This window comes from Hippocampus bargibanti, linkage group LG02 (genome assembly GCF_051943395.1).
Source record: "Hippocampus bargibanti isolate YZ-2025 linkage group LG02, ASM5194339v1, whole genome shotgun sequence".
Lineage (NCBI taxonomy): Eukaryota > Metazoa > Chordata > Actinopteri > Syngnathiformes > Syngnathidae > Hippocampus > Hippocampus bargibanti.
The window spans coordinates 22,961,047-22,984,250 of NC_142735.1; the positions used below are offsets into that span (position 1 = coordinate 22,961,047).

At 40.8% G+C, this 23,204-nt stretch overlaps 2 protein-coding genes across 11 annotated transcripts in view; both read right to left on the bottom strand.

Annotated features, from left to right (window-relative positions):
- LOC148902068 (phospholipid-transporting ATPase ABCA1) overlaps positions 1-3,675 on the bottom strand; it is an 82,484-nt gene extending 78,809 nt beyond the window's left edge. For all 4 annotated transcript variants that reach the window (XM_088990274.1, XM_088990276.1, XM_088990273.1 and 1 more), the window contains exons 1-2: positions 3,518-3,675; positions 587-716 (exon numbers count right to left, since the gene is read on the bottom strand). In XM_088990274.1, the coding sequence (XP_088846400.1) occupies positions 587-652 (66 nt within the window). In that variant the 5' untranslated portion in view covers positions 653-716; positions 3,518-3,675. The remainder of the gene's footprint in view (positions 1-586; positions 717-3,517) is intronic.
- Positions 3,676-17,617: 13,942 nt separating this feature from the next.
- LOC148902069 (adhesion G protein-coupled receptor L3-like) overlaps positions 17,618-23,204 on the bottom strand; it is a 180,976-nt gene continuing 175,389 nt past the window's right edge. For 5 of the 7 annotated variants that reach the window (XM_088990280.1, XM_088990279.1, XM_088990281.1 and 2 more), the window contains one exon: positions 17,618-22,648. In XM_088990280.1, the coding sequence (XP_088846406.1) occupies positions 21,786-22,648 (863 nt within the window). In that variant the 3' untranslated portion in view covers positions 17,618-21,785. The remainder of the gene's footprint in view (positions 22,649-23,204) is intronic. The other 2 variants (XM_088990283.1, XM_088990282.1) reach the window with 1 other exon arrangement.

A 23,204-nucleotide genomic window follows, 5' to 3' on the forward strand; every position in this document is an offset into this window, starting at 1 on the left:
GATGAAAGAAGAGAATCTAAGGTTTCTTACGCTGCATTGAATGTTTATGTAGTCCTAAAACTCAATATCCTGTGGGTCTTGCAATTTGAGTGAAAATGACAAAAACCCTGGCACTGGAATGGACACATGTTCGCACATTATCTGGCAGTGAATGAGTTAAAAGCAAGATGACTCACCTCTATCTAAAAAAAAATCTATTTCTCGCTAAGGACAGACGATGAAATAAATAAATAAATGACATCTTTTTTTCCAATGAGAATATGATTGCGACTAAATTTGAATAAATGACAGGTCAAGAGGTTTGTGCCGTCATCTCATTGAAAGTTGCAGAAAACCACAACAAGATGGCGACCTTCAAATAGACTTTGTGAGAACAACACCGTGGACGATGTGACATTAGATGCACGCCAACGAGATGTCTTCAAATTAAAGGGAATGCTTTGAATTTGTTGGCACTAAGGTGACATTTCTCTTGTTCTCAGCGGGGGCGATCTTGGGGCACATTGCTTGTTGCCGGCTGTTGCTAACAGGCTACAACGGCAAAGTTGAATTTGAAAAAAAAACCAACATGTTTTTGCGGGGTTACCTTTTGTCTCTTCCGGAGAGTGAAGTTCTTCCAAAGGAGCAGAGCGAATTGCGTCAGGAGACCCATTACACCTTATCCCGGCAATATCCCACCAATGTGTCTCTATGGCAACCAGTCCACTTAATAAACCCTGCAGGGGATAAAAGCCAGAGTTTGTTTTTTTTTAATACAGACCAGCGCCGCATCTTGGCCCGAGGGGAACTGGGGTGGCCACTAATCATTCACTTCCTCAAGCTTTGGGGCTTACAGTAAAGCACCTGCTCCTGGAATTATTATGATCACCTGCGTTCAGCAAAACGGGAGGTTCCAGTGCGTCTCATCCAGACAAGAGCCTTGATTAAACAATAACATGTAATGCAAGACATGCTCCAAAGGAAATTTATGTCCCACTTATAACAACAAAATATTTATAATATATATCTGAATTTAGGATATTTGCATACTTGCAGAACGTGTCATCAGAACAACATATTGTACCGATAACTAAATTGATATCTTGTGTATATTTCGTCTTTTAATGCGTTTGTTAAAAATAACAAAACAGCGTGAATTGTCCCTGAGTGAGGGAAAGTTTTCCTGTTTCATTAAAAAAATAATAATAATACATGCAAGGGACTATATATTGCAGAATATTTTCCGTTTTTTTTCGATGTAACATTATTTTCTCAAATTTTCACCGGAAAACTAAACTATTTGATAAGCCTTTGAATGATGGAGTTTCCCTGAGGGTCATATTCAGTTCATACTGACGGAAAGTCGATCAGCTCATCACCTACGGAAACCCGCTTTGCTGATCACTGACAAATGACAGTGGAAAAAAAGCAAAAGAAAAAAAAAAGATCCACTAATGGTAGTGGAGTTTCCGATGTCATTGTAATTGTCACGAATTGTGTCAAGTACCAACAGACTGCTCAGTCCGTTACTGACGGACGCCCGTTTCCTTGACAGCCGACAAAAAAATAAAATAAATTAAAAACGCCACGCCGGTCACGTGTGTTGCAGGAGAGTGAGCGCTCATTAATCAGTAGTATATCTGCTGGAACAGCGAACGGCTGTGATTGGCTGAGGAAGTGGAAGTGGATGATGTCACTTCACTTCTCTCAAACAATGCAGATCGCCATCTTTGTTTGAGTTATAAAGGACAACCGACACCATTTTTTGGTTTCCTAACTGACATCAGAAAAACGTTTTATAGCATCCAAAATACCCAAAACACGCAGGCTGATATTTTTAGTCAAATGAAAAATACGAATAAAAATGACTTCAAGTGGCCCAAAACTACTTCAAAATGACATCACGCCAAGACGTCTTGCCTTGCTCGAGAATCAAAACAATGGCTTCAGATTCGGAGAAAATTCTTTCTTGTTACTCAACCAGTTATGAATATGATTCAAATAGTTCTGAAGACGAAAGCATAAATGTTGGCAATCGATTAAAGAAGTCCTACCGTGTCATTTTGTGACGTCTGGACTGCAATGTAGCGCCCAAAAAATGCACAAGATGGCGCCCAAGCTCCGTTGGAAATGGGCTGATTTGTTTGCTGGGAAATTGTGTCAACTAGTATCAAATAGTAGTCTTGGTGCAAAACACAAAGATTCACCATCGCGTTATTTATGTGTTTTCCTTCTAATTTCGCCATCAACACGGATCAAGTTTTGAGACCAAACAAAGTATCCAAAATGCATTGTGTGTCGCTTTCTCGGTCAGGGGCGTTCCAGACGTGACGTCACTTACGGCATCGTCATCAACTCGAAAACAAGACTTCCTGAATATTCAGCGCGAGTCTTAAAACGTAAATTAAATTAAAACGTATTTTTTAAAGTTTATTTATTTGTCTCTAAACCGTTAGGATTGTGATTTTCTTTTAAATCTTGGTGAAATTATCCATATTCAAGACTGTATCATGTCTCTGTATTTATTTATTTATTTATTTATTTATTTATTTATTTATTTATTTATTTATTTATTTATGTTTTTATGTTTTTATTTATTTGTTTGTTTGTTTGTTTGTTTTTTTACATGTATTTACATATTCATTTATTTTAATGTGGGGCTACATGCATGGTTGCCCCCGCTGACTTTATGTGTGTTGTATAAAACACAGATCAAGCTGTATTTGATAAAATATACAACACTGGACTGATGATGAGGAATCAAGGGCAGGCAAGATTTTGTAAAATGCCCCTGAGGGTTAACGACCTTTTTCCATAACGTCATGGTTTGTATTTGGCAGTTTGGTTTTTTTCACAGGCCAAAGGTTTTGTACCATACTTAATACGGTCGTGAATAGTTTGTGGACCGTGGATGCAAGGTGAAGCCGATGGGGACGAGCTGTTTTTCTTTGGCCGACGGCGAGTGCGCCACCACTTAACGCTCCATTTCCTCTTCCTACAGTCCCTTTTTCCTCTTGCGTGCATTTCCATTCTTTACAGAAAAGCCAAACAATGTTTTATTTACCGTCATTTAGCCTCGTGACACTTTTGGTTCCCAAATGGGCAAATTAGCGGTGGCTAGCTCGAGCGTTTGTATTGTGTACATGTTTTTCTATCCTCCTAGGGCCTCAAGTGACAAGAGACGATAGGACTAGGTGACTTCCATTGTAGCAGTATTGGAAAACATGACACTTCTTTTTGTGTACAAATAAGTATCTATCGATCTATTAATGTTCTTCCACTGATAAAAAAAATAGTCTACCATTTTCCAAACAATGCATAATATACCAAATCCGACTCATGATCGAGTTGACGCAGTAAATGATTAACATGGAAGCGCGCTTGGCTGTTAAAGTTCACTCTGACTCAACAAATACATGAAACACCTCCGAAAACACAAACACAAAAACTGAGTTTCTTTTAAATTTCATCAAACAAAGCAAAGACACCAACAAGTCGGCAGTTCAAGTCGGCCGAGAAACATCCAAATGTCGCTTACCTTCAGGCGTAGGGTCATCAAGGCATCTCCAAAAACGTCTCTTTGCTTCTTTGCGGTTCCAACCCAGCCGACCCCGCCTGTGTCGTGTCCTTTTACCTCCACTTATAAAGTATGCAAATGGTATTGGGTGACGGGAGCCGCTGTGATATGCACACAGGTGGCCTTCAGGGTCTCCATGGCAACAACAGGTGATCCTCTCAGCAAATAGTGACTGCGCCTCAAGCTACTAGCGCAAGCGTTACATCAGCACCACGTGTCCTGGCTGCTCCACCAGTCTTAAACACCGCCAGTATGGTGTCAATTACAGATACTGTCAATATTTTGTAAATACATACATACATTTGTTTAGATAAATAAACAAATAAGCAAACAAATACATACATAAAACAAACAAATGAACAAATACACATATGATAATAATAATAATAATAATAATAATAATAATAATAATAATAATAATAATAATAATAATAATAATAATAATAATTATAAAAACTGTAAGTTTCTGTATGTTCGCACTGATGCTTGGCATGGCAACTGTAATTATATCATGCATTTGATACACAAAGTAACTCACTCAAATATTGTTTAGGTAGTGAAATACACAATTTAAAGGCAAACAAAGGATTTTTGACATTTTAAGGCAAAGTACATGAATTCATTTTTTTCACTGAAATTATAACTGAAAAGCTTCATCGTGTAGTTTCCATTGTTAGCAGATGAGTTTATATTGTTCAATAAAGATTTTTGAAAAATATCAGACGTGTTTGGTGTAAGGCAATTCACTATACGAATAGGAAATAGAAAGCACAAGCCCCACCTTTCTCTTTCCTCTTGGCTTTTCTCCCCTGTATGATCTGCCCCTCTCGGGCGGGCTGTTACATTTTGTGCCGTCCCAAAGATTAAAGATTTTTTTTGTTTTTACTTTTGATTCCTGCTTCATTAATAATGACCCGAACATTTGGTGAGAACTTCGTAGTATCGTACTGTTGTTTTTGCATTGTGCATCAGCCCCTAATCATGGCACCAAAGAAAGCAAATGGAAATGGGAAACGTGGTGAAGAAAAGAGAAAAATAGTGTGCAAAACTACAGAATTAAGACATATTTGATCTTGAAATATGAGTGAGGTGTGCATGTGTCTTTGTTTGTTAAGGAGTTTGGGATGCTGAAATTGACCATCAGCAGCATCCTAAAAAAGTACGACAATAGCAAGTCGGTGATGTGGCTAAATGATCTTGTGTGTTCAGCAACCAAAGGCCATAACATTAAGAAGTGAAATTAAGGAGCTGGCAAGAGACAGTTTCAGCCAAGATACGATATGCGTCAAAGCAAATGCAGAAAGATTTGGGAAAAAATATCCTACCAATGGTCCTGAAGAGTATGACTTTAAAGCAAGCAGAGGGTGGTTCGAAAAGTTACTGTGCCCGTGGATTAGCTAGCAAATGGTCCATGATGTCCCCCACCTACTGCCCAAAGACAGCTGGGATAGGTGCCAACATGTCCGGTGACAGACAGAGAGAGAAAGAGATTTTTTTTATGTTCCAATGTTAATGTTGATGTTAAAATTGGCGGAAATAAAACATATTACAGTTCATTTTTATAGTATTTCTCAAATGTCCTGCTCTTGTATTATGTGCGTGTACAGTTTATGCTGTAAAATAGTTAAACGTGCTTTTAAAAAGTTGTTTTCTAGATTTGGAACAAATTAAAAAATATTACATTGATTATAATGGAAAGTGCTCATTCGGTTTTTCAAACACATCGGTTTTTAAACAGGTTTCTTGAACGGATCATGGTGAAAAACCGAGGTATCGCTGTATCTACACTTGAGGCCAACTTCAGTTCTGCTGATACCATTTGCATGCAGCACAACAACAAAATGATGCTTCACTATGTTTGCATTGGACTATGGGACGTACGGATTGTATGCTGACCTCACAACCCTGCTGGGTTTTGCTAGTAGTCCCACAATACTCGTGGACATCACCTTCGTGGCAGGGATATTTAAAGGCAACAATAACACACCTAAGTTGGACAAAAATCTACAATACCGGTCGGTACCTTGTGCCCATTCTCCCTGCAGACATGGTGAAACGCAAGCACACACTTGCTCTGTCAAACGAACAAGGTCACAGCTCGGATTTCTATTCCATGCCACCCATGTCCTGAGGAATAAAAAAAACAGAGAAAATGTAACTGTGAAGTTGAGGAAAAACAAATGCCAACTTTCCTCGACAGATGCTCTTGTGATTGTTTTGACTTTGGCCAAACACGGCCCCCACACGGATGGTGCATGGGCACGTCTGATCTACTTTTTTTTCCACATCAACTTTTGTCACAGCAACTCTGGGAGAAAAACAACACCCTCGATATTTGGATGCACTCCATTCAACTCGACGGTGCCAGCCAAACTTTTTTAAGCCGTGCACCTCCTGTCAACATCAGCCAAAACAAAGCCAAAAAAAGGCATCGTGTTAAACTTGATCAAATGGAGAACGGTAAATAAATATTTTCCTTTTTTTTTGCCAGGGGGGAACTTTTTATGATGAATGCTGCCATCAACATCACAACTGACTTGGCACATCCCAACACACAATAACCATTTCCAAAATGAAAAAGTAGGTTGGTGCAACCCCTGTCCCCTCCAAATCCAATTTCAAAAAAAAGAGTGTCGCCAGTACACCTTAATGTGTTATTTTTTATTTTTTTTTGTTCTTTTGACTTCAAGATTGCGCCGTTTTTTTCTATTTCTTCTTTTCCTTTTCTCTTCCTTTCATAACTTTGCTGCTGTAATGTAATGTAAATTTCTCCACTGTGAGACTAATAAGGGCCAGTCTAATCTAATATTATCTAATACAGTAAAGTCTCGTTATATCGATATCGGATATATCGATAGTCCCGGTTATATCGATACTATTTCTATGCACGCACGGAGAAAATTACATGCAAACAGGGTCGGATATATCGATAGTCCCGGTTATATCGATATTTTTTCGGACTCCCTTGAATATCGATATAACGAGACTTTACTGTATAATATAATCTATCCATTCATTTTCCAGATCGCTTTATCCACATATGGATCGCAGGGGGTGCTGGAGCCTATCCCGGCCGTCTTCGGCACTCGGTGGGGGAGACACCCAGAATTGGTTGCTCGCCAATCGCAGGGCACACAGAGACAACCAACCATGCTCACACTCACACCTTGGGACAATTTGGAGTGTTCCATCAGCCTGCCATACATGTTTTTGGAATGTGGAATGAAACCGGAGGACCCGGAGAAAACCCACGCAGGCCCACACAGGGAGGCCGGACCGGGTCTTGAACTCACGACCTTGGGACTGTGAAGACAATGAGGAATAAGCGGTATGGAAAATGGATGGGTGGAAGTGAGTTCCAGAGTTTGGGAGCAGAGCGGCTGAAAGCTCTGCACCCCATCGTGGTGAAACGGGCAGAAGGCACATAGAGGTGAAGGGAGAATGAGGATCTGAAGGACCGAGAGGGAACATACACTACCAATTCTATGAAAAAGTGAAAAAAATGACTCTGCCACTTCTGTAAATAGACCTTTTCCAAACTTTTAAAGCCAAGCATATTGAGCGAGTTGGCACACATGCTGTCCACACATGCTTTTGGAGCTTTGCCCGCTCCAAAAAAAAAAAAAAAAAATGACAAAAGAAGCTCATTTCAAAATGTTCTCCAAAACGGGACAAAAAGCCCCCAAGAGGGCTGAGTGAAAGGCTCCTCTGTACGGGCGACCTTTCTGACGGCGCAATAACAACCCGCACCATGCGAACGCTTCCAAACGACGGCGTTTATTTGAATGGATGGTGAGGTCGGCGGGCTTCATTCGGCATTCAGGCGGCATAAATAGTTTCAATCGGGTGCACAAAGGTGTCCTCGTTGAGGAGTAATGGCGCGCGCTCAATGGCCGCATGTGGACGGGAACATTTCTGTGACGGTACACTTGCGCCGGAGATGATCGGTTACCATGGAGACCCCGCCTCGGCTGGTTCAACTTGCCAAAGGGGAACAAACGGTGACGTTGTCCTCCGCGGTCATGCCGCATGGCCGTTCGTGCTGCTTTTCCCATGCTGTATTGAATATATTGTTGTATATATATATACATTAAAGTCTCGTTATATCGATATCGGTTATATCGATAGTACTGCTTATTAGGATACTATTTCTATGAACGCAAGGAGAAAATTTACATGCCGCAGGATCGGATATATCGATAGCCCGGTTATATCGATATTTTTTCCGACTCCCGAGAATATCGATATAACGAGACTTTACTGTATTTAAAAACCTTTTCCATACATAAGGTGCACCGCATTACAAGGGGCACCTTCAATGAATGACATATTTTAAACGCTTTTTCATACATCAGGCACACTGTATTATGAGGCACATGGTCAGCTTTTGAAAGAAATCTTATCTTTTAGGTGCAGCGTATAGTGCAGAAAATACTGTATATATATTTTTTCTTCTGTTGCATTATAATTTACATGTCAATCATGAAAAAAATGAATTAGTCACTTTTATTTCTTTATTATGAGAGATGTTTATATTTTCAGACCAGAACGAGTATTCACTCTGAGAACTATTCAACATGGGCGACGTGAGTACTTTGATAGATACAATTTCATGAAACACAATCATGAAAAATTGGGAAAAGGCTGGAAACTGAAAGCGAACGCGGTACTTCTGAAATGTGTGTCTTTCTATCTGTGTATTAGTTTTTTCAGAAAATGTACATATATATACGATAACAACAATGTATAGTTGTCAGCGGAAAAGTTTTTTTTTCAACATGCAGTTTTTTTGCATGTTCAATGTATTACTTGTATTTATTATTCAGAATATTTGACTTATTTATTCATTTATTTTATTTTTTTTGCATTGGTATTATTGATATATATATATATATATATATATATATATATATATATATATATATATTCCAAGTAATACAGGTAACAATAATGGGATATGTTAATGCAATGTGTCACTCACTACCTGTTGGTGGATTGCCTTGTGATATGCTGGGAGGCATTTCTGCACATGGCAATATCAACACATGCAAAAAAGAAAGAAGAACTGCAAATGCAGTGAGAAAATAAATAGTTGACGTGGCCAGAAGTAAGGTAATATATGAATGTGTGTTGATAATATATCAATGTGGCCTTTGTGTACGTAACCGTGAGTAATGCCGCAGCGCATCTACCGCAGGATACGGACAACGCCTCATTTGGGAAATCTGCATCGTGCTCCTTTGAGGAGGGTGCGAGGAAAAAAAAAACAGTGCAGCTTATTTTTTTTTGTGATAAGGCCAATTTCGCCTTGTGACGGGCTTATGAAGTAACTACACGGTCACGCCTTAGATCATGCAAATAATCTACAAAGTACAGCGCCGCGCTTAAAACTTGTGATTTACAAGGTGCTAAAAGTACCAATGCTCCAGAGGATTGTAAAAGATACGAGCAACTTTGTCATCGAGACAAGTTGCACCACTACACAAATAAGCTACAAATGCGTACAGAAGGATTCACCACTTTTCATACTGCATATGCGCCACGGACCTCCTGTTGGTTCATGATGACAAAAACAAATGCTAACAAAAGCTTAGCTTCATCTCAGAATGTTGAATTATTCTCACTTTTGCCCTACAGGGCCCTCACTCTCCTCTTGAATAAAATGTCTGCTGATAATGACCAAAAAAACTAACATACAAAGAGACAAAAATAGTCCAATATTAGTCTAAAGTTTTGCTATGCTCTAGCACGCAGAGGAGCAGAGTCCACAGTCTCCACTTTGCTGCACAGTGCCCCGAGTCTCCTCTTGGATAGAAAGTATCTCGTATAAATGTCCACTAAGGTTAATTTGTGTTATTTTGTGGTACTTTAACTCAATACAGAGTCTCCCCTTAGCTGCACAGTGCCCTCAATTGTCTCAGGGATTAAAACATTTCCATCAAAAGGATAAAGCTACAGAGTAAACATATTCACATTAGTTGACCCTCTTACTCTGCTTTAGCTGTGTAAGCTATGGTACCAGTCTCCACATTGCCAAACAGTGCCCAAAGTCTCCTCCTGGATAGAAAGGGTTGCTAGACAATGTCAAAAGTTAATAGACCCTCAGACTAGTTTCCCACGTTGTGGTGATTTTTGTCAGTGTGAGGCGATACTATAATCCATAGTCTCCACATTGCTGCACAGTGCCCTTCTTATGTTTGACCATCCAAAAGAACAAAGATACATTCAAGAAACACTAACATTAGTTTACATTGATACTTTGCTTCGGCAGAGTATGCTATCGTGACATAGTCCATAGTCCCAACATTGCTGCATGGTACTCTCAGTCGTTGCTAAAAAAAGTACTACACTTTGACAAAAATAAAAACAAATATTACTTTTTACTTTTGCTCAAGATCAGTATCCGCCCCAGTCCCACTAGGCCGCAGATGCCCTTAGTCTCGTCTTTGATAAAAGGTAGCCTCTCAAGTGACAGGTGAGGCCAGGAAGTTGGGAACAATAAGGTGGTGGGCAGGTGAGATTAAAAATTTGGCGAAACACCTCTCACTTGCTGTGCGTGGAGGCAGCAGTGATCCATTCTTGAGCAGTAATAACAACCCCAGTCATACAATCCCAGAGAAGCTGGGACTGACTCACGGCCGAGGTTAGAGTTTCATGACGGATGGAAACTAGGATTGTCACGATGATTGGGCCACGCCGTAGGAGTCCTCACTTGCTTCAATATTTCCAGGCCGAAATATGATGATGTCATCGTTTTGCCATGGACCGGACGACAGCAACGGGATTCCGCAAGTAATTTCAATGAGGCTAAAATATTTGATCGTCATGATTATCATGACAATTATCATTATTGTAATTTTAAAATGGATGCATACAAAATGTATTTTATTTTTTTTAAAGCTAAGCTCAGACATGTCAAAGTCTGCGTCAATGAACCCCGGGGGGCTCAAGGCAAAGCAGAAACCTGCCCTGTGGCTCTGCAGAGCTCCAGTCAGGCTGTCATCGTGCTATTTAGCCATTCAAGCAAGCACTTGTGACATACAGACATTTTTTTCCCTTGAAATGCCCCAAAATTACCCCTTAAACTATTTTGTCTCTGCTACTGTGGCTTTTTGGGAAGAGGGTGATTTATTTATTTGATTGTGTCTCTCACATCCGTTGAAAAAAAAGTCTGGGGCTTTTCATATCACTCAGCATGGAATGCACCCATTTGTACCTCCTTGGAGATTAAACACCGTGAAATGTCAATTTTGAATAAAACGGGCGGGCGGGGTGAGAGCGGCTACTGGAATGCGAGTGGGGAAAAGGATGGCGGGGGAAGACGACGCGGAAGAAAAAGGAGAAGGAGAAGAAGGACACGATAAAGGAGAAGAACGAGATGATGGTGGCTTTGTGCTTGCTGTCTTGGGAAACGTGTGAAGGGCACAAGAAAATATTCAGACACGGCTCAGGAAAAATATGCTTTCTGTTCACAGCAAAATAGACAACATGATGCAAACAATTATTATAATTTGTGTTATTTGTAGTTCATTTAGTAGAAAGACCACTTCACCAAACATCAATAGTAGTCTTCTTCTTCTTTTCCTTTGGGCTTTTTCCTTCAAGGGTTGCCACAGGGAATCAGTGTCCTCCATGTAACCCGGTTTTGTGCATCCTCTTCTCTCACACCAGCTACCTTCATGTCCTCTTTGACTACATCCATAAACCTCCTCTTCGGTCTTCCTCTCGGTCTCCTGCCTGGCAGTTCAAGGCTCAGCATCCTTCTCCCAATATAGTCGTTCTATCTCCTCTGGACATGTCCAAACCATCTTTGTCTGGCCTCTCTGACTTTCTCCCCAAACCCTCAAATATGAGTTGTCCCTCTAATGTACTCATTCCTGATCCTATCCAACCTGGTCACTCCCAAAGAAAACCTCAACATCTTCAGCTCTGCTACCTCTATCTCTGCTTCCTGTCTTTTCTTCAGTGGCATTATCTCCAGTCCAAACGTCATGGCTGGTCTCACCACCGTTTTTTATATACCCTTCCTTTCATCCAAGCTGAAATCTTCTGTTTCAATAGAAACATATTTCCAGACTAAACTGCGAAGCCTCTTAACCATGAAAGCTAGATCACGTTATCAACAAGGACGGATAAGACAAAACTACACCAAATAGTGGTGTGGCAGCAATCATGCGGAGGTGCTTCAACATTCCTTCAATTTGCCAACAATTTTTCAGTCCCTGATCAATTCTTCGTGGTAGTGTGGCCGAGCGGTCAAAAATGCGAGAAATATTTGTGATAAAGAACCAGGAGAGGTCTTCCAACGTCCAACGCAATTTCTTATTTGCCAGATGTTTAGAAATGTGACTTGGTGTAGTGACTCTTGAAGTGAAAATACTACAAAGGATGTAGTAGTTGTTGGAGTATTACTATGAGTACAAGTGATAGTGTATTCAATTCTTTTTATTGCCAGACACGAGTGTTTTTCATTTACGGCCTTGGCGGAAGTCGTCCTCATTGGATGCGCCAGTGTTGTTTTGTGGGCGGGAGCCGGGCGATAGATGGCAAGGCCTGGCGGCCAGCGCGAGAAAGGTTAATGAAGCCACCTTTCCCCATCATCCCCGCCCGACCGTCGGGCATTTTTACGGCACATGAATTAATTACTTGTGACAAATACGATTCGGACCAGCCTGCCTGCTAGGCGGCCCGTGAACAAAAACATTTTCTCAGCCAGCGCCGCTATATTAGCTGTAAAGGCGCCACCGGCAGGCAACCGGCAGCTCGCCAGCCAGAAATAATCGAGAAAAATATGAAAAACAAAAAAACATGCTTTCTTGTATCATATTTCTCGCACCATAAAGCACATCTAAAAAGATTCAACAAATTCAAAGGCAAACAGTATGCCTTATAATCCGATGCACCTTATATATATATATATATATATATATATATATATATATATATATATATATATATATATATATATATATATATATATATAGTGATACTTCGGTTCTCGGCCATAATCCGTTCAAGAACCCTCTTCGAAAAGCGATTTGTTCGAACACCGAAACCATCTCTTTGCTCCTGTCACGTGCAAGTTGACAGCGGGGGGTGGGGCTGCCTCTCCTGGCCGCCCTCCACCTGCTGTCAATTCTCTAATCACGGACACGGGGCATTTATACGGTTCGCGATCACCTCGCCAATGCCGGATGATTGACTCACCTCGTCACCGTACCTGGACTCTTCCTTCGATGCGCGAGTGTATCCGGTCCGAGGTATTTTCCCTGCGTCCCGTAAATTTATGTCATCTTCCGGGATTGCGTAATTTTGCACCCTCGTGTGCCATTTGCTTTTTGGCGTAGTAAGCGGGTCGGATCACCCCCTGCCTTCTTACTCGCTGTGTTTTCTTTTATTTGTGATTAAACATCCTGCTTGGGTAGTACGTCTCTGCCGCCTGCTTTGGGATCCCAAACATTCCACTACGTTCCGACGAGTCAGCTGCCGTCACTCTCGCTCGGAACGTGGACAGCTACGGATGACTCGGCTACAGGATGTTCTTTTCTCTTAAAATATCTATCCAATGACACTTGCTCTCACTCCCACAGCCACATCACTAGATTTCACAGCCTCCTTATTCTTTAATATCATACTGATCATAGATTTCGCCATGCTGTGTTCCCTAGCCAGATCAGACACTCGCACACCTCCTTCATATTTTGCGATTATTTCTTTCTTAAATGTAATAGTTGTATACACTACTTTTCTTTTGTCACTTTTAGCAGCACTTACTTTCTTTGGAGGCATGATTAGGGGCTAAAACTCTTTGTACACCTTAAACACTAGAGGAAAACGCAGCACGTCCGCAAGCGACAACAGTTGGTCACGGAGAGAGCGTACACACTCACGCGTCGTATTGGCGTTCGAACACCGATTGCTGTTCGAACTGTGAGTCGTTCGATAACCGAGGGTCCACTGTGTGTATATATATATATATATATATATATATATATATATATATATATATATATATATATATATTTTCTCCTCGTTGGTACCAAATCCACCTTACGCAAAGCTAACAGTTTCTCTCTCACTATTGACAATTCTCCCTCCCATCAGGGCAAGAGCCTAGGTGTCATCCTTGACAACACACTATCTTTTCACTCCCATATAAATGACTTACCCCGATCTGCGTACTTTCACCTACGCACCTTCGCTCGTCTCTTATCCCTCACACCACTGCTATCCTTGTTCATTGTCTTGTCACCTCATCACCCCCGTCCTCCATCAGCTCCACTGACTCCCGGTCAAATGTAGAATCAACTTTAAAATTCTTCTTTATACATTAAAAGCTATCCATAACCTTTCCCCCCATACCTATCTGACCTTAGGACAAACACGTCGCAACTTCGATGGAGCTTGGGAAATACTCCAAAGTGTCAGAGAAGGAGCGTGATGGTCCTGGCTGGACCACTTTTTCACTGAAATTGCAGTTGAGACAAGGCCATTTTAGAGCTGCGCTGTGTGATCTGCTCTGCGGGGTGCGTCGTCAAAACGCCCCAGCACTCGTCTTGTTTAGGTCCTCCCAGGAGAGGAGCACAGAACAAATGTGCACAATAGCACATTTTTAAAAAATATATAAAATGAAAAAAGGAAGAGTGGCTGTTGACAGTGGAAATAGGTCTCTGCCATGTCTGGGCTCATTGCTCTGTGTTAGATGGAAGTGAGGCATATTTGACGGAAAGCCAAACCTGAAGAGATATTGGAAGGTCACGACAGAGTGGTGTCATGGGTTGACATTCCAGACTTTGAAAAAGTTGAATGGGATTTCAGTGCAGTTTGTGAAAATATACCTGGGAAGAGGGCGCACCTCCACTTGAACTGCAAACATTTAGAATATTAAAATGTTCATAATACATTTATTTAGACCAAAAAAGTAAAAACAATAATAATTCCCTAAAAAAAAATTTGGGGACTCATACTGACCTGCTTCATTGGGGTTCAATTAGCTTCGCTAAGACTATGGCGGAATATCACTTTCATTAATGTGCTACAACTAACTTCGATAAAACTATGGCGGAATATCCACCCATATCGAGCAGTATTTTTTTGAAATTTTTGCAGGATGGGGGGAGGGGGAGAGGGTGAGATGATTTTAACCCCCCTCAATCTGGGTGACAGTTCAATTTCCTGTGCAAAGCTTCCTACATCCATATCAGGAATGTGGATCTTACAAGGTCATCGGGCGCCGACAACAAAATGAAGGAAAAGTAAATAAGACGATAAATGAAGGCATAACATTAAATAAAGATGACATTAAAACACACTAATGAACAAGATCCTCTATAAACCTCCAGAATACTTCTGTGGTGGTATTATAAAACAAAAAAATGAGACAGGGGAAAAAAAAAATCATATTTTGCTATTCACAAGACTTGTTTGGCTTAAACAAGATTTATGTGCGATTTATGAGTGTATTTTTCCTATCAAAACAGCTGACAATAGCAATGTATGTATGTACATACATTTTTTTTTTACCGCAATGCCCAAAAATAAATAGACGTTCATCTTTTGATTCTCACTGAAGTGATTTCTTGCCTGACTGAAAGTTAAGCTCAAACTGCAAGAAAGTCATTTTGAATGGAAATAAAACAGATTTTTCCCCAAACCTTTTTCAAAATCATATCGCCATTTGATTATTTTTTTTTCTGAGAGGGTATGGGGGTGGGATGCACGAAATCAATGCCGGCGATAGCAAAGCTATCCGCCATGTGTATCGATTGAGGATTGCGCTTCAGGTAATTGCTTCAGGTCAATGAAGCGTTTTCTTGCTTCATTAACGGAGAGGAAAACTTCTCTCGCATAGTCATTCAATGGGAATTATTGACCACGAAGCACACGATGACATTTTTATCCAATTTTTTTGATTAGTCACTGCCCTTTGGCACATTGCGGCGCTATTTTTCTTTCTTCATGTGCCTCGGCGAGTGTCCATAAATCCACTGAATTTATTTCCGATGGGAAACTGAAGGGTTGGCGGGATGGCACAAGCAGAGTGCGCAACGACTTAAAGTCTCTGTGTAACACAAACAAAAAAAGTCAATAAATAAATAAATAAATATTACTAAGGCTCGCAGGACAGTAGCGAAGCATTCTCCTGAAAGAAAATGAACTTTCCACACCAACCCCGACAAAACTTAGCTCCTCCCCCAAAATATCTTCAGACATCTAAGAGGAATCACTTCATTGACATAATTTACTACTTTCCTTTTAGCCTAGCTTTTGGAATCACATCTCGGGGGAGAAGAAAGACAAAACAATGGCCGCATTTTTGAAACCCATGTACACTGTACTCTAAATTGATTGGAATTTTCAAAAGATCATGTATTTTGTCAAATATTTAAATACTCATCCTTTTCCTGTATGACATTTTAATGTGAGGGGTGCTATTTCAACGTGTCATTTCCTGGCTTCGGTTCATGTAATTGTCATAAAATTTAGTCGGAGATTTATCAGGCTCTAAAAATATGAAGTCTGCAACGAGAACACCATAACTCATCTGCCTCGCTGACGAGATCAGCCGTCGCCTCACCACGTCGATGCTCGGATTTTTTTCACGGCCGTGTTGAATCATTTTTACTAGTGTGTTTTCCAAGTCGTCACATGAATATATATATATATATATATATATATATATATATATATATATATATATATATATATATATATATATATATATATATATATATACACGACGTGTGTGTATGTAGAATCAACTTTTACATTTACATACATACATTTAAAGCTATCCATAACCTTGCCCGCCCATACCTAACTGACCTTCTTCAAATTTCTATTCCCTCTCGTTCCCTCAGATCCTGTGTGCCACCCACCACGATCTCTCACGGCACACTAGTGTGCCACGGCACAGTGGTTGAAAATCACTGGCTTAGACAACACAGACCCTTAGCCACACGTAGCAATGGTCGACATAGCGTACTGGTACTGGGACGCGAAGTCACACAAACGCACGCCTCGTTCGTGTTTTTCGATGATCTCCTTCTTCTGCTCGACCGTAATTTTCTTTTGTGTCCTCTTCGGCTTAATACGAGTCTGTGGTTTTTTGGTCCCATAATAGCAAAGGTACTACACCAGATAACAAACCACGTCCGCACTTAACGAAAGGGGATGACAAAAACTAGTCCGAGAGCCACTGTTCGACCGTGTGGTTTGGTCCGCCGAAAACTAGTTTGTCAACCAAGACTATATACTCGTGAATTTAATGTTCATGAGGCAAAAAGTTCGTGAGCTAAAGCGTTAGTAAGCTGAGGTATCACTGTCATATATTATATAGCGTGTGTGTGTGTGTGTCTGAGCAAATCTAGAGACAAGGTCACGAATGGCTCAGGGAAAAAAAAACGTGACGATCATCCATCGATGTAAAAGAGGACAGCTAACATTGTCCACTGTCGAGACAACAGTTGAGGTTTTAACATTCCGCTGGTCCTGCCGCCACGCTATCGCCGGCGCCCATCTCTTTTATGCTGATTCTATCATAATAAAGAAAATTGGCTGGATCCCAGTAGAGCGGAGCCCTAATAGAAAATAATTCTGCCCTTGAAACACTCTGGGGGGCGGTGAGGTAGGGTCGGCGATGGTGGAGTGGAGAGTGGGGGGTCTTTGATGAGATGATGCTATCTTTATTTAGACTCCGGCATCTGGGGCCGCGGCCGTGTGTTCATATATTTAATTAAAATCACATCGCCTGCGTAGACAAAAGGCTGCTTATCACATCAAAAGTGTTCACCCTGCCTTTATTTTTTTCACCCCCTCCTTTCCTCTTAATTCAAAAGATTATCTTTGTTGATTGGCCGCTAACAGAGACTCCGGCGACTCGTCAGACCGCTCGCCGGATATCTGTGAGCGCACCAATGACACTCATCAATGCCATGAAAACTATCACAACTTTATTCTTGCAAGATCAAGACAAATAGATTTTTTTAATACGACTTACAGTGAGACAATATAACAGGATGGTTTTCATCGCTGATTTTATTTAAATGTACATGTTTTTTTCTGTTCAATGTATTCATTGTAAATTTGACCTTTAATCTCCAAACAAAAACTATTTTCCGAAAATCATTCTAGAGAAATTCCCATCCCAAGTGGACTTGTTTTTAAACATTTAATTATTGTTTTTTTTCCTCCGACAAAAGTCGGACCAAGCTAGCCTGGCCCTTTCACCACAAATACCGTAACTGAAGAAAATCTCAAACTTCTGATTAAGACGGCATTTTTTTTCAAAAAACGGCTGCAATCATTTTAAAAATGTGTCCCAAAATCAAATGAACTGAGTTTTCCACCCAACATCTTAACAAAAGGACAAAGCGTCAGTCACCCAATTCTGAAGCAAGCATTCCACCCATGTGTGCGCGCTTTTATGTCAATTGTATTCCGCGACTTTGTGCGAAAACTTCACCGCTCTACTCCAATCAATACAATCCTGCGGTAAATTAAAAAAAAAAGACATATTTAATGTTTTTCCCCACCCAGGTTGTCCCAAACCACAAAGGGCAAGATGACATTGATTCACCATTCATTGGGAATTCTGCCAGACATTCTCAGCTATCGATTTCCCGCCATCATTTTGGGGGTGGGGGGTGAACCTCTCGGCCCCCACAGACAGTATGACATGTGTCATTTCATTTTTGCTCCACGGTGGCCCCATTACGAGCAGGTGTTGCTGGAGATAAACGCTCCAATGGGAACAATGTCCCGGCTGCTGAATCCTTCTTTTTTGCAGTTTGTATTTAAGGAAATGAAATGGTATTGAGCGTGATCTAAATGCCATTGTTGGTAAAAACTACATTTTACAATTATTCACATTGAATTATTGAATGACTACATCAACATAGATGTCATGAGCACAAACATAGATTATGCGATGTATCTTACATCATAATAGAAATAACTTGAAATGATACAATTTTGTTGCATCCCCAAAAACAAAACAAAATAAAAAATATATTTGGGGGCACGTTTTTAAAAAATGGGGATCCAAAAAAAGGTCTTTCAAAAAAGAAAATGTTTTAAAAAACAATTTAATTGCATCAACGACTGGGGCTTGCTCTCCTTGCCCATGTGCGATCTGAAGTTTACACGACTCATATTTAGGCTAGCAACAAAGAGAGAGAGGAAATAAATCATGCTCTGTGGTATTCATAGTCCCAGTGGCATTTTTTAAAAATTATTTAATTAAAATAATACACAACTAATCCATGTGATGTATTTTTAATTCATATATTTTATCACAAAATTGCATTTTATGACATGTTATTTTTTTGATGAACACTGTTCATACCCTCAACACCAGAAAAAAATAGAATTGTTTGGAATATATATTTTTTCATTTTATGCTACCATAAACTAATGAAATAAAACGGTTTTCGTCATGTCACAAACTCACCAAGGAAGTAACGTTGCTCATTGTCCATAGATGGTCAGGAGTGTGGCCTGGAAAAACTTCAAGGAGGGGGCGCTGGAGTGCAAGAAGAAATCGCACTGTCATAAATTTCATTAAGCTATAGCCGTCAGCCAATGCTATGCTAACGTTTTACTGTAATGCAAATCTGTGATTTTACAGAATCAATTTCAAACCACAATGCAACTTGAAACAGATTGGGATATTACATAACAACTTCATATCGGCATTATTGTCAGAACTCACATCATTTCAATGGATTTCTCGGTGTGTTTCTTCAAATAGCCTTGAAGCTAACAGGCAGGCCGGCCTCGAAAAACAAAACAACTTTGTCAAAGAAGTACAAAACAGCTGGTACAATATGAGCGTTGAATAGTGATAAAGTACAACTCCTTGAACGTTTCAATACAGCGGTGCATCCAGTTTGAAAAGAAAAAAATATATATTAGCACTTTCGCAACAGGTGTTAGCAATGTTGCTAAAGATGCATGTAAACGTCCACGTAGCTTTCGGCAAACTGTCATTCAAGCCGACATAAATTGATTTGGAAAACATTCTAAGATCGTATTGTAAAACAGATTTAAAGGACAACCGACGTCTCCGGACAAGTTGTGTCCATATTTTGTAAAATGGCTTCAAATGACTTCTACAGGGTGTACTTTAATAAGATTCCACCGCATATAGCTATAGTTTACGTTTTAAGACTCGGCTGAATATTCAGGAAGTCTTGTGTTTGAGTTGGGGACGAGTCCGTACGTGACGTCACGAAAGGAACGCCCCTGACCGAAAAAAAGACACATTGTAGCGGTCCTTCCATCACGTCAATGTATTTTGCTGTACTTGTTCGGTCTTGGGACCTCGTGTTGCACCCAAAAGCCGCCAGATGAGGGCGTCCAAGCTCCATATAAGGAATTTATCAGCCTGTGGAGACGGAGGTGGCCACAGGAGGTCGCCATTTTGTGCCTCTTTTTCGATGACACATTTCCCCTCAATGTTGCCTCATAATGTCACGGAATAAACTCTTTAATCGATTGCAAACATGTATGCTTTCCTCTTCTAAACTATTTGAATCATATTCATAACAGGAAGTGTAACAAGAAAGCATATTCTCCGAATCTGAATCCATTGTTTTGATTCTCCAGCAATGCAAGACATCTTGGCGTGACGTCACGAACTGAAGGCGGGACTTTCTGAAAATGCCCAATTCGCAGCTCATTTTTTGGCAGATTTTGGACACTTTGACATTTTTATTGGTGTTTTGCGTTTGAATAAAAATATCATAGTGCGTGTTTTGGGTATTTTAGATGCTATAAAACGTTTTTCTGATGTCAATTAAGAAACAAAAAAGTGACGTTGGTTGTCCTTTAAAGAAAACCACAGGTCCCCAAAATAATTTATTTAACTATAAAATGAAAAAAAAAAAAACAGAACTGCCAATTTTATGACAAAAAAACACATATTTCATTTATTATGGTTACATTTAAAGCAAGAGGCTGTCAATAATTAGACATTTAGCCAAATTATGTCTTTAATTCTAATAAATAAATTTTCTGATGTCTTGTATGTAAGGAAGAGGATTAGGGCCACTGAAGAAAAAAAATAAGGTTGGCAAGATTCTGAATTTGTTCTCAGAATTCTGATATTAAAGTCAGAATTTTGACTGTGACGTTCGTGGAGCTATAGTTATAACTACACAAAGTCTTACTTTAATCTCACTTTAAAGTCAGAATTCTCACTTTAAAGTCAGACTTCTGAGAATAAAGTGAGAATATTTTTTTTTCTTCAGTGATCCTAATCCTCTTTCGTATTTCTATGGGACCATAATTGCAATTTGTAACTTTTCCATTTAGGGACAGCAGTTACCACAGTTGGGAGCTGATCATCATGTTATCAGGTTACAGGGTGCACGGACGTGTAAAACGATGATGCATTACCATTGAATAAATACCACAGTTAATAGTTCTCTCCATGGTATCGTTGAGACCTAAAAAAAAGGTGTACTTACTTCAAGGTAAGCTTCCTTCGTCTTTATTTTTAAACAAACAGATGAGAGGGGGGAAAACATCTTTTCATATCACTCCAAAAGCTTTTTTAATAAGTACAACAGTCACCATTGTACAAGAAGTGCTTAAGTACTTATCAGTGCTTCCGTTCTCTACTCTTTTCTGAGGGACATTTTCATTACAACCACTTGGACAGAACTCTGCTATCTACACTGAAATGTAGGGAGAAAACCAAAACTAGACCTGTAAACAAAAAAGATTTCACAAATAACGTGATGTTATTCTTTTTTTTTCTTTGTTCTTATGAGAACAGGGGAACAAAAAAATGCTCACAGGTACAGACACGGGGGTTGATCATCCGAAAGAAAAGCATTGCTAGTGAACTGTACATTTACATAGAATCATTTTTCCTCCCCTTTATAGTTTGTCAAAGAAAAAAGCAGCTATGCGTTCATGTTATTTGCTTACTTTCACTTATTCAGCAAACACAATGTGCCAAATTAATCATTGGGGGAAAAATAACAATAATGTCAAGGTGTATCATAAAATAGTTTTTGTCTATAGTTTGTATTTGTTCAGGTCCGACTACATCGTCTAACTTTTCACACAGGTGATCCGAGGCGGGAGAGGGGGCTAAAATGTTTTCAGTTGACCCTCAGTTTTTTTTCCCACCTCGTTGTCTCAGAGAAATGGCAATAAAAGGAAAGTGCCGGCGACTGGTGGAGAAAAAGAAAAAAGATGTGACCCGGCGGGGGTCCGTCTATAGGCTGGTCACCAGGTGCGAGGGCTCCTGGAGGGGCTCCTGCGGGGACAGGCCGTCCTTGTTGGGGGGCACGATGAAGCCGTCGCTGCTTCCGCGTCCCAGTTGGTAGTAGGAGTGCAGCCGGTGAAGGTGGTTCCCGGAGCCCAGGTTGGGCATGCTCTTGTAGTACACGTCATCCGAGCTGGCCCCGGGACTCTTGGCCTCGCCCTCGTCCTTGGGGTCCGCCGGCAGCATCGGCAAGCTGGTGTAGAGCGAGTCCCTGTGGCGCTGAGCGGGCGGCGGCGGCGGCGAACCCTCGTCGTCCTCGATGTGCTCGTCATTGAGCAGGGGGAAAAAGCTCTCGCTGTTCTCCTGCGGGATCCGCCGACGGGACGATGAGGACGGGGCGGCCGAATAAGGGAGGTGGGGCGGCGGCTGGTGCAGGCGCTCGAGCGAGCGGTCCAACGAGCGCTCCGGTGGTGGGAGTGCCCTCTGGGGCAAGAGCGGCACGTTGGACTCCAAGCCCGGGACTTCGTCAGGATGACAACCGAAGGTGCCGTGGTCCGGGTTGATCCCCATGGCCGCTCGCAAGCCGTACGCGTAGCCGCTCTCCTTGGAGCCGTTGCTGACGTTGTTGACCAACTTGTTGACCAGGTTGCGGTTGTGCTCCGCCGAATTGTTCAAATATGACGGGATGTAATTGGAGGCCAACTCTTTGAGGATCTTCTTCTCCAGGGTGGTCTCCTTGTGGTTGTAGCCCCGTTCAATGATCTGGACGCAATCGCTCATGTAGTCGGCGCTGGCGATGCTGTAGCTGTGGTTACCATTCAGTGGTAGTGTATCCATGACACTTGTATCCCGGGCATTGTTCAGGATTCCCTCTGCAATGACAGACAGGGGGAGGGGGGGTTGTGGAGAAGCAAAGCGGCCATATTAAAGGCTGATGGGTCGTAATTGGCCAGGCAAATAACACACATCAAATTCCGCGGTGCTTTTAGCCTGAAATCTGTCCTGAGCAAAAGAGCTTTTTGTACGCAATTGGGTAAAGTGCACTTTTGCGAACAAGAAGCGACACACACAAAAAATATCAAATAAAGCTGATATGCACACCCAGTTGTATCCAGTGGAACCTCAAATATTTGAAAACGGGCTTAGATGTTGCCTCAAAATGTAAATGTTGAGTTTTTATTTTATCTGAAGTGGAAAAATGTTTGCCAGTGGAGCGCATGTCAAAAAATTACGATTAATTTCATTGGAGAAAAAAATTGTGGTGAATGCTTTTCAATGGAGAAGGACATGCAAAAAAATTGAGACATGCTTTTTATGAAAACATATTTTTGGTGGGGAACGAAGGGGACTTCAATGCGTTTGGAGCATTCCTTAATGAATAATTGTGGCTTGAATGGCATTTACAGTATTCATTCAGCTTCTGGGATT